Source organism: Pectinophora gossypiella, chromosome 16, assembly GCF_024362695.1.
Source record: "Pectinophora gossypiella chromosome 16, ilPecGoss1.1, whole genome shotgun sequence".
NCBI classification, from domain to species: domain Eukaryota; kingdom Metazoa; phylum Arthropoda; class Insecta; order Lepidoptera; family Gelechiidae; genus Pectinophora; species Pectinophora gossypiella.
The window spans coordinates 5,038,022-5,051,389 of NC_065419.1; the positions used below are offsets into that span (position 1 = coordinate 5,038,022).

Below are 13,368 nucleotides of genomic sequence, written 5' to 3' on the forward strand. Positions count from 1 at the left end.
CCTGAAAAGCAAATCAAACAAAGGACAGTCTCACAAAGTGATTTCGACAATGTCCCCATCTGGAATCGTACCTGGACCTCCAGATCGTACGCCTAATTCTCTAACCACTAGACCACGGAGATTGTTGCACTAAGTAAAATTTACCAAAATAATCAATACATAATTCCACAATAACAAAAGAATAATGTTATGTTGCGTCTAAGATGTTCAAAAGGATCCGTCCATTTCTAAAAATACAAAACCAACAAATGCTTATTTTAAACAATTCGTAACTTAGCTGCCACCTTACTAAGGAATATACTTTTGTTTACTGTCTACTTAAACTATTACCATGTGACATGTAACTTTCCGTGAAAATTACCTTTACAAAGCATCTGCCTTTTGTTTACTACCCATTTTATCGTCAGGTGGTGTGGCCTTTTACTGTCATTTTAATAGGTATTGATAATTGAGTATGGCATAATGGTTGGTAGTCTATTACAAAGTAGCCCTGGCTGATACCACTGACAGTACCCACTATTTATAAAAAACTTAATTTATTCTTATAATGGTGCTGATTCTAGGGGGTTAAAATGGCCACATCGCAGCAATTCATCTAAGAAAGCAATATTGCTATTTGACATTTGTTTGCATTGCGCACTTACTTTTATATGCGCAAATTTGATTTTAATTACACCTGTCATTTTCTTTTTCGTCGAAAAGGAAAGGGACGGGTAATCGGCAGGCATAAAATTTAAGGAACACACGTCAATTTTAGCCAGAAATTTAAAAAACCCTTCCAAAATTTTGTATCTGTCAATAACCCGACAGAATGAAATTGACAGCACACGTCAAACGGAATGCATATGAGCGAGACGCCTATTTTATTCGCCCGGGCTTTCCTTCTCGGCGGATATGAAAATGACGGGTATAAGTTAAAATAAAATTAGTAAATGTCTGCAGGAATCGGGGTCATTACCTCTATTTATCGAAAATAGTTTTAAAAAGTAATGTTCGGTTTCACGTTATAGAGAGATGCTTACGTACCAGTTATCACCAGTCTACAAATTATAATGGCGTTGGTTTCATAAAGTATATCTGTCATTTTCTTATCCGCCGAAAAGGAAAGGGGCGGGTAATCGGCAGGCATAAAATGTATGGAACGCACGTCAATTTTAGGCAGAAATCTAAAACTTATTTTCTTATATACCCCAAAAATGAAAGGGACGTGTATGTAGGAATCAGGGCCAATGACAATGTACCTACCTCCAACACTACCCGGACGAACTATATCGGAGGGTTGTGAGGTGGATTACCAACCTCATCCACACTAGTGTCAGGGTTACAATTGAGCCGCCAAAGGCCCCTGACATGGCTCATGTAACGACTTCTTACTTACATCAGTAAGTAGTGACCAACGGCTTAACGTGCCTTCCGAAGCACGGATCGTTTTACTTTGGACAATGAGGTCAGCTTGTAATGTCCTAACCAAACTATGATGTGATGTGTCCCTACCGGGATTCGAACCCTGGACTACAGGACCACGGAGGCCGTTCGTACGTTTTGTTAATCCTTTTACACGATATGACATATCGTTGGTTCGAAAAAGAAGAAATTTCTAAACGGTCACTATTCTACAAACCTTAATGTACTTGTCACCGCCATGTTGGCTCTCCAAAAATGTATTAGAGTCCACTTGAGATAACGAGGGCAATATTTGGAGCACAATAACACGAAGATAGCACGATAAGATTAGTCAAGTGAAAATGCTTGTTGAAATTAGGCACCTACATATTTCCCTGAGTTGTTGTGTACCTACTAATAGAAATAGAAATACTCTTTATTTGCTTTTGAAAAGGGTACATTAATAGATGGATGCTCATAAAAGTGTCTCCTTATCAGCTATCAACAATAGCATGCAAATATTGTTACATAAACATTTCCGATAATTATCACTACATAACTACTACTATACTTATTTATTATATTACTTTGGTAAAATACCTAGGTAAAAATACTTTGTGGTCCCTAATTTGGTTAGGACATCACAGGCTGATCACCTGATTGTCCGAAAGTAAGATGATCCGTGCTTCGGAAGGCACGTTAAGCCGTTGGTCCCGGTTACTACTTACTGATGTAAGTAAGTAGTCGTTACATGAACCATGTCAGGGGCCTTTGGCGGCTCAATAGTAACCCTGACACCAGGGTTGATGAGGTTGGTACTCCACCTCAAAACCCACACGATAGAAGAAGGTCTACAGAAAGGTTTTTGAAAAAATAACTTCTCTTGGGATTTATTAGTTTTCAGATTTTCTTTGTTCTGCGAGTCAAGGAATATTTTTGCTATCTACTTACAACTGGGGGGTGTTCGTGAAGTAACTCGGTGTCTGTCTCGACTCTTATCCTACCCTATATCATATCCTATGATTGGCCAAAATTTTAATGAGATTACAGGTGTTGTTAGTTTCAACCAATCACAGGATAGGATTTATTTTCTTCGTTATGTCAATGTAAAAACTGAGTTACGCCCCAATTTGGAGGTTTACGTGCACGTTGTTTATCGGGGGGCACGGCAGTGCCCCCGCCAAGATGAGCAATGCGAAGCGCAAGGGCAGGCATACCTACCTTTTCTCGAAACGTTTCGCCGATTTTTTGAACCCTCATAATCTCATTCGTTTCAGTCACATAATATGTTATCACACATTACCACAGGATAAGGGGGCTACCGAACTTTGTCCGGCATACCCCTCTTTGGACGAGAGTCCGAATGACTGATTGTCCGTCAACTTAGATTTACCAGCGTGACGGTAACTGGTTTCCCACGAGCTGGTTGACCCTCAGGTTTGGATTACAGTAGGTAAACTAAACACTCAGGATATGGAAACGGCCAAGCCCCATATTTTGCCCAACGTATAGGGTGTGAACTTATAGTTTGTATAATTAGGACGTGTAGAGTTAGAAACTTGGCGCTACATGAGATCTGATGACTTTTTGACATTGTGATCGATATGATCTCGTCTTGGCAACATTTTTACATGAAAATGTTTTTGTTGGGTTTTGATTATACGGAACACCCAAAAACACCTGCGAGTCGATGCGTTTTCGTGCCACTAACCACAGCTTATGTCGATCTCAATCTATCAAGGATGTGAACTTATTGTAGTATTAAATTAAAAGATCACCCATAAAAAACGCATAAATGCCAATTCTTTTGTTTCCATATAGGAAGCGGTGAATTATATCCCATGGGTGGATCGTAATCCAATTCTTACTGCACCATATTAAAGACGATATTTCGGAGTAATTTTCAAGTGGCTATGAGTCATCTAAACATTTAAATATTGGTTCGTGTCTAAACACACGTAAAAACATACCTGATTACCATCTCCATTGTTTTAATAAGACTTCAATTAGACACATAAAAACTAATAACATAGTTGTTAATTTGACTGTGTGGAATAAATAATAATTACTGAGTAATGTCGTTGATGATTTTTTAATTACAATTGCGAACTAATTCTGCGTTCATATTCGTATATAATTTATTAGTCAGCAATACGTATTAAAATACTAGGTCAATTCCTATTAAGACTTTTAAGTACTTATAATAAATTTTATGTATCCAAAAGAGTTTGGGTTAGGTTAGGTTAGCTGGCTTGCATGCTTTTTATAGACCGTCTGCCTGACATTTCTGGATTTCAATATGGGTTTTATTTTCATCCCGCCATCAAACGATCGCCAGGCCCTTTTAGCAGGATACCACCACAACATACGAGTGAGTTTGAAATTTCTGGATAAATACTCCACCGAAGGTTTTCTGGAAGAGATCGCCTTTAGTGATAAGGCCGCCTTTGCGTACTTTTAGTTTTCCCATGTACCTTCTTTATGTTTGTATGTGTAATAAAGTGTTTATTCATTCATATATATCATAGAATTTCTATTAAGTACCTTCATACCACATACACCTTCAAGTTTATCTTACTTCTGACATAAGTACCCGAGGTGAGTAAAAAGATATTGATTTTGATTCCTGGTATTGACAACATTAGTTTCTTACGACGCGACGTAAATTTCACATTGTAGTGATCCTGAGAAACGATCTAATCTAATCATATCTTATCAAAATTATCGTGGTATCAAATAGATAAAGTCTATATCAATCTATGATTGACACTTCCTTAGAACGGGTGATATGCTACCACCCGTTTACCCGCATAAGCGTGTAAGAGTATAGGTAGAGTACTATATTCTATAGATATGAAAATATTGAACACACACAGTCAGCGTGGTGGAGATAATGTACCTACGTAATTTTTTTTGATAAGGGTTAGGCTCTTATCAAGAAACTATGTTTATTTCTTCTTGTTTTATCGTGTGGGTTGTGAGGTAGATTACCAACTTAATCAACCCTGGTGTCACGGTACTATTGAGCCGCCAAAGGCACCTGACATGCCCACGTAACGACTACTTACTTACATCAGTAAGTAGTAACCGGGGCTTAACGTGCCTTCCGAAGCACGGATCATCTTACTTTCGGACAATCTGGTGATCAGCCAGTAATGTCCTAACCAAACTAGGGACCACAAAGTAATCTTATGTCCCCACCGGGAATCGAACCAACCCAACAACAACAACAACAATCGTGAGCCCAACGCTCAACTACTGGACCACGGAGGTCGTTAAGTTTATTTAATAAAACCGTATAAGAAAGCATGTTTGTCATGAATCACTTCAAAAAAGTAAAGAAAGATATTATTGTATGCAGTGTCCGCGCTGTGGTAGAGTAGAGAATGAATGACCCGCCCTCAGATCGCGCGATTGCACAAAGTCGCTCAATGTCAGTCAGAAAGTGCCATGTCATTGACATTTCCATTCACTCACCTATCGGTTATAGTTGTAGACTTATTGTAGATAATATCATAAAAGCTTTTAATATTAACTACAGAATACCCTGTGATTAGTTAGCGATTATTATTATTATAATAGAGTGCCACTGATGACATGTTCATGATATTTTGCAGTGGTACTTAACATCTCATGGCTGGGCGCTTGCGGAAGCGGTACGGAACATACCTGCTCTCCCAGTCATGCACGTCGTTGGTCAAATTTGTTGTTAAAGAAAACACCCAGCCACACTTGGTATTTGCATCCTAAGATGAATAGTGATGACTGATATTTCAGGTGTACAGCCCAGTAAGAGGAACGCTTGATTGACTGGACTCTATATGTGAGGTTATATTCTCGAATTCCATCAAGAGTCTATACCAATGATTTTCACTTGCACAGCGATGAAGGTAAACACCGTGAGGAAACCCATACTCCCGAGAAATGCCTTTCGGAGGTAGGTGATTTAACCTGTATTGGGCTGGTATTGTATTTGGGTTGGAAGGACAGACAAGCAGTCGCTTGTGTATAAAACCCGAACATTTCAAACCTTCAGGTTAGGTAAGCGGTCCCTGTGAACAGGATAACTGTAAGTAAATAAGCTGTGGTGTGCATCTATCACAAGATGTATGTAGATGTACTTCACCGAGCTTTCTGTTAGACCAACGTGATACATAGAGATTTTTATAATTAGTAGAGAATAATACTGCACTGTCGCAGGTGTAGATTCTTGTAATGTAAATTAATGATCATTTCATTGCAAATCATAAATACGCCGACGTATAAGATGACTAAATGATGAATGATGGCATTGGAATCCTAATAGGAATTACTCAAAAAGGTAAACTGAAGACAAGGACGTTTGGATGACTGATGCATTCTTGCACTTGTAGGATGGTAAAGCTTTAACTTATGACAAAGAAGTATCTCATATGGGATAGATACCTATCAATTATATCAATAAGATAAGATGATGTCAAATGAAACAAGAAATCAACACATACAGCAATACATATTAAACTTTTACAGACAACATTATAAATAGAAAGAAAGACTTGTTTTTTTTTTTAATCAAATACACTTTATTGCACATAATTCAATGTTAACAAACAGACACAACACATGGATACAGTACAATTTGGGAAAAATACAAATTACAAAAAACACAAACAAAACAAACAAATGCCTAAGTGCAAATGCCTGTTCCCAAGAACAATAACCTATCAGTAAGTGTGAAATTAAGCAAAATCGTTTGATAAACTGCAATAGCGCATCTGTCTCGAACTTTAATCAGTTCTCGATTTAAATAATCGAATTCATAATAATTTGTCATAATAAAAGCATCCAATCGATTTTATATTTACTCGAATGAGTAATCGATTTGTAGTGTCATTTATGACATGACAACACTGACACCAGAAAAAAGGGAATGCGATGACTCTATGGAAGATGGCCGGCGGTGTTTACGAATATAACAAAAGGATATAATTTACAGTAGTTAAAACCAGAAGAATAGTTCTGTTTTATAAGCAATATTAGTGTGTTGGGGAAGGAGAATTATCAGTAAGTCTTTTAATACAGTTTTCCTGGTTATATTTTACTAATTATCACTTATGCTATATGTGTGTTAGCTGATACAGAAATGTTACTACCAAATAGAACAACAGACAGTAAACAGTAAAGCATTCAGTAGGTAATATCGCTGTGGTGATTCTATCAGGCAATCAGTTGAACATATCAATTCAATCAGGTGGACAGGGATGGCTGTAAGGGGCGGTTGGAGGCCATTCGCGGGGTTCTACCCCATATTCAGATAGTTAAACAACTTGTTGATTCCATCAATTATTGTAGTAGGTAAGAGCACTGCAGAGACATAGTGTAGTCAGATGCATGTGCATATCTATCTAATGCACATATTCAGTATTGGAATATGATTCAGAATTCAGATAATTCGTGACCTTACATGATTATGTATGGTTCACGACATGGTGGAGATGCTGGGATCTGTGATTAAATAATGTAATTTAGTGTTATAACCCAGTACAAAGTCAGCAGATACATAATAGGTGCTTAATCAATACTTGGTCAGCAGAGATCAACATCTCTGAATAATTCAGTTCATTTGTAAGCGTTGAATGATTATTGTTGATTCTACAATAACATCATAATAACAATTTTATTTGGTAAGCGGGAAACGTTTTTACCGCCATAAGTTATATTCACAAATTCTGGACAAGCAATGAAATCATTCATAGTCAGCCTATTCGAAAGTTTAGTAAAAAATAAAATAAAAATCGATTTTTTTAATCGATTCTAAAAATATTTTTATTGAAAAAATTGTGTTATTTGGCTATATTTTTATTTATCTTTTACTTTATTGTCTTTAATACGCATATTATATACATCATAATGTTAGGTAGTAAATCATCAGTATGCATATATTTCAGAGTAAAATATTATGATTGTCGTTTGTTTGTAATTTAAATGTCTTGCTAGTGTAACAGGAATAGTTGAATATAAATTCAATAAATAAATAGATAAAATTATCAAAAAAAGGGATATACAAAAAGTAGAATTTATCAAATCAAATACATAATTAGATTTTTTTTCTTAATTCATCAATGTTTTTAACAATATTAATTGATATTGTTACAGAGAGAAATACTTACTGTCAACATAGTCTTGTGTCGGTGGTTTTTTAACATTCTCGTTTGCGTACATACGGTGTTTGATTAAGATGGAGGAAGTAGTCCGAACCCGTCTAAAATTCATAAACGATTCAGTAGAAAAATTACTAATCGATGCTCAAGATGCTCTAGTAAAATTACGCGATAAAAGTATTACTATTGAAGAGGCGTGTATTACGAATAATAAACTTAAAACTATGAACGAGCGTTTTGTGTCAGAAATGTACAATTACTACAAATTAGTACAAGTGCCTTCAGCAGATGACTTATCTCAGTATACATCACTCCAAATTCAAGCAGATGAAATCGTAGCTGAGCTAGATGTCCGTACACAACTGAAACCAAACTCACCAACATCAATTGGAGAAAATTCTGGTATTAATGTTACTTGCCAGTTACCTAAAATGGAGCTAGCCAAATTCAATGGCGATGTACTTAAATGGCACCAGTTTTGGGATCAATTTGCGTCAAACGTAGACAGTCGTAATATCAATGACGTTGACAAATTGTTATACTTACAATCCGTCTTAGGAGGTGAAGCTAAACAAGCTATTGAAGGCTTGGATACCACAAGCAAGAACTACAAAATTGCTATTGAAACTCTTAAAGAACGTTATGGCAAACCAAACGTAATTATTGATGCTCATTACGTTGCACTGTATCGTATTCCCACAGCAGGTAGTTCAGTTAAAGAGTGTCGAAACGTATTCAGTGAAGTCGAAAGTCACTTAAGAGTTTTGAAATCTCTAGGCGAAGATGTAAATCATAATCACCTAAGAGTGATGATTATGGAGAAATTTCCCGAAGACTTGATTTATGAGCTTAGGGTTAAATTAGGCTCAGATGAAGATTCGATTGAGAATATTAGAAAGAATTTAGAATACATTATATCAGCCAGAGAGACTTCAAATAGAATTAAAAGAAAAACTGAAAAGGATGTAGGAGAAAACATTACTATTGAAACACTTCACGTAAAAACAGAGAATAATAGCAGAAAGAGATTTCAAGGACGACGACAATACAATGTACAAAATAAAACAGAAAGCTATAAAAAGTTTGACAACAAGAAATTTGATAGACCCTTCAATAAAAAACGGCCCTATGACAATACTAAACCAACTCAGTACGAATCATCAGCACCAAAAAGGAATAAACTTGTTTGCATTTTTTGTGAGAAAGATCATTTTAACGATGAATGTTCTACATTCAAAACACTACAGGACAGAAAAGGAAAGTTAAAGGGTCATTGTTTTAACTGTTTTGGAAAAGGACATAAAGGAAGTGATTGCAAAGCAAAGAGAAATTGTAGACATTGTGATAAGTACGGAATACATAATCGTGCTCTATGCCCCAGTATTGTTCCTAGTCTGAGTCATATTAACACGCTTCATGTTAATACGTCTAAATCGATTACAGTTTTACAAACCAGCACAGCGCATATTCACAGAGTAGGAGATAACTCAAGCTATGTTAACTGTCGTATATTGTTAGATTGTGGAAGTCAACGCTCTTACGTAACCAGCAAGGTCGCAAAGGAATTGAATTTACCAGTTATAGAGGAAAATCAATTAACAGTATTTACCTTCGGTGCACAAACGCCTAAAGAGATTGACAGTCCATTAGTAGCCTTTGATATCGTGACTCGGACAAACACCAGAACAACTATTCATGCAAATATTGTACCGCTAATAACAAATAGAGTTCCGTGTCCTTACGACAATATACGAAATGTAGAGGAGTTGATACATGATGAAGATATAATTTTGGCTGACGATGGTTCTAGAGATGATCAAGTGGACATTCTATTGGGGAATGATTACTATTACTCATTTATGGCTAATAAAAGAGTCAAAGTTGACGAAAACTTATATTTGGTTAAAACAGATTTTGGTTGGATGTGGTCAGGACAGTGTCTAATGTCCAAACATGAAAAGGATCACCTATCAGTATTAACATATTTTCAATCCAGCATAGATACCATGACTCCTTTTTACGAACCTGATTTGCCCCTTCAAAATGATAATCTAAAACAGTTATGGGATTTAGAATCAATTGGAATAGTAGATTCCCCTAAAACTACAAGGGAAGAAGAAGCCATAAAAAGGTTCAACGAGACAACTGAATATATTGAAAACCGCTATTATGTGCAATGGCCGTGGACGGAGTATCCACCTGAAAATTTGCCAGTGAATTTTGGTTTAGCCTTGGGTAGGTTAACAAATTTACTTAAACGTCTTGATCCTGTTACCATCAAACAATATGACGATGTTTTAAAAGATCAATTGAGCAAAGGTATTATTGAAGATATTAATGATCATTCATTACCTGACGATCATCCTGTACATTACCTGCCACATCATTGCATCAAACAAGAAGATAAAACAACTAAATTAAGAATTGTATACGACGCTTCTGCTAAAATTAAAAACAATAGCAGTCTCAATGAGTGTCTACACAAAGGACCTCTTTTATTAGAGGAGTTAACGGGACTTTTGATTAGATTCAGGGAACATAAAATTGGTATTGTAGCTGATGTAGAAAAGGCGTTCTTGCAAATCGGGCTACAACAGAATGATCGCGACGTCACTCGATTTTTATGGCTTAAAGATCTCAGCAAAGAAGCGACATCAGACAATCTTTTACATTTACGGTTTTGTCGTGTTCCGTTTGGTGTAATTTCCAGTCCCTTTTTGTTGAATGCGACGCTTCGATTTCATTTGATTAAATCAGATAGCACAATTAACAAACAAATTGCTGAAGATATATATGTTGATAATGTGGTTTCTGGTAGCTGTACCACGGAACAAGCCTTAACATTATATAAAACAGCAAAGGACACTTTTAAAGATCTGTCTATGAATCTTTGCCAATGGAACTCAAATTCAAAAGAATTTGTTGATCAAATTCCTATAGATGACCGTGATCACAATGAAGTGATTAAAATTCTTGGTATTGAATGGAACACAAGTAGAGATGAATTAAGATTAAAGCCCAATTATGAACCTGCGACAAATATAAACACAAAAAGAGGAGTACTTAAAGTAACTGCAGCTATTTATGATCCATGTGGGTTTATTGCTCCGATAATATTACCTGCGAAATTGTTGCTTCAGGAACTCTGGAAACAGAAACTACATTGGGACGAGACATTACCTGAAAAAATATCAAAAAAGTGGAAAACTATACAGACTACGTTCAATTGCATAAATGACATGCATATTCCTCGACCACTCATTGACACCGTTGCCAATAAAAATGATGATAAGATGGTTTATGAGCTACACTGTTTTGCAGATGCATCGATGCAAGCTTATGCAGCTGTCGTATATTTACGTGTATACAGTAATAATAAAAGGAAAGCCTACACGACCTTTGTAATGGGAAAATCCAGAGTTGCCCCTATAAAAGATCAGAAAGAATTGCAAATACCAAGATTAGAATTGTTAGGTGCCGTAATCGGAAACCGATTGATTCAATATGTCGCCAAATTCTTACGACTGCATATAGAAAATCATTTCTTGTGGGTTGACAGCGAGATTGTATTAAGTTGGTTCAATTCTAATAAATTGTTGCCGCCTTTTATTGCACGAAGAATAAAGGAATTAAAACAGAATAAAACCCTGCACGTGCGTTATGTTCCTGGCGAATTAAATCCAGCAGATGGAGCTACCAGACCAATAAATGCAGAAGTTAATAACAAATATTGGCTGACAGGCCCTAAATTTTTAACATTATCAACAGAAAAATGGCCTAAATTATTCAAAAACGATCACAATATCGATCAGGTTCAGGTTCAAACTTCTTCGCTTAACGGAGAATCTTCTAAAAATACAAATATAGATACACAGATACAGGAAAACAATCAGTCATCAAATATAACAGATAAAAATAAAGAAAAGACCACAGAAAAAATAAACGTAGTAACAGATGAAGACGTAGAGGAAATGACAGAGGAAGATGTAGAAATGAGAGAAGCAAGCAATAATTTAAAAAATGAAGAAACCGCAAAATCTGTAGAAATTATTAAATTGCAAAAAGAATACTTCCCTAAAGAAACACAAGGTTGCAAAACAGATTTATCCAGGTCACTTGACTTATTTAAAGACGATAAAGGTATTTTAAGATGTGGTGGCAGATTTGGAAACGCAAATTGGAGTGATGATAAGAAGAACCCAATACTTCTCCCTAAAAATTCTAAATTCACAGACAAAATTATAGAGGATATACATAAAAATAATTACCATGTTGGAGTAGGACATACTTTGGCCACAGTCAGGAATAAGTACTGGATTTTGCAAGGTCGCTCACAAGTTCAAAGAGTTTTACGTAATTGTATGCAATGTCGGAAATATGGGGGAGGGCCTTACAAAATGCCGTTAATGCCACCTTTACCAGCAGAACGAGTACGATATTCAGTTCCATTTACGTTTACGGGATTAGACTATTTTGGTCCTCTTAAAATTCAGGAGGATATTGCAGAAAAACGATGGGTTTGCTTGTTTACTTGTCTAGCGGTCCGTGCTATACATATGGAGGTAATTAGAGATTTATCGGCCGAGGAATGTTTAATGGCTATTAGAAGATTTGTCGCTGTAAGAGGACTTCCACAAGTTATCACATCAGATAATGCCACTCAGTTTAAGTTGACTTCAAACGTATTAACCTCAGAATTTTGCATCAAAAATAAAATTGCATGGCGTTTTATTCCCGAACTAGCGCCTTGGTTTGGGGGCTTTTATGAACGCTTGATTGGTATAGTTAAAAATTGCCTGAAAAGGACAATTGATAAACATCTGCTTAACCACAGCCAATTGTGTACAACTATAAAAGAAGTAGAGGCAGTGGTAAACAACAGACCTCTTACTACAGTTGGACAAGAATTTGAACAAATTTTAACTCCAGCTGATTTCTTAAAAGTTGGTGGTCCACAGTTGACAGATATATCGGAAACAGAATTTTTAGACAACGCGACAGTGACTAAGGATAACTTAATTCAAGGATGGAAAAGAGGTCAGATGATTTTAAAAGAATATATTAACATGTTTATTTCACAATATTTAACCAGCTTGCGTGAGAGAGGAAACACTCATAAACAATCACGAGTTGTTGTAAACAAGATTCCTCATATTGGAGATAGAGTACAAATTAAAAACGATAAGAGTAGAGCATTTTGGAAAGTTGGGCGTATCTCAATGGTAATCCAGGGTTCGGACGGTCAAATCAGAGTTGTGAAAGTAACTATGCCTAATGGAGAAACTTTGACCCGATCAATCGGTCATTTATATCCCCTCGAGTTCGAAGACAGTGAAGATGACAATGCAGACGGAGTTCATATTACAGCAAAAACAGATTCAGAAACACCAACAACACCTACTGTATATCGAGACACCCCGACACATGACGTATCAGGACTAGACATATCAGGTCGCACAGATTCTACTGAACAAGTTGACCAGATTAAAACTGGGACGAAGAGAGAAGCTGCCCAGAGAGCTAGAGAGAAAGTCAAACAGTGGACGCAACAGCTGATCAGTATAATTTTGTAAAAGGGAAAGAAACATTTAATTACTACTATTCACAATTCAATGATTCAAGTATGCTACTACCATTTTTATTTGTTATTTCTTTAATTTTCGAATATTAAAGCTAAATGTCAAACTAATTTTGTTATATTATTTCATAACTTTCGCGGCGGGCAGTGTCTCGAACTTTAATCAGTTCTCGATTTAAATAATCGAATTCATAATAATTTGTCATAATAAAAGCATCCAATCGATTTTATATTTACTCGAATGAGTAATCGATTTGTAGTGTCATT

General features: G+C 36.1%; 1 protein-coding gene across 1 annotated transcript; it reads left to right on the forward strand.

Annotated features, from left to right (window-relative positions):
• The first annotated feature begins 7,600 nt into the window (after positions 1 to 7,600).
• Positions 7,601 to 13,096, forward strand: LOC126373701 (uncharacterized). Its single transcript, XM_050019934.1, has one exon. It carries the CDS (start codon positions 7,601 to 7,603, stop codon positions 13,094 to 13,096), a length of 5,496 nt encoding a protein of 1,831 aa, XP_049875891.1.
• Positions 13,097 to 13,368: the final 272 nt, after the last annotated feature.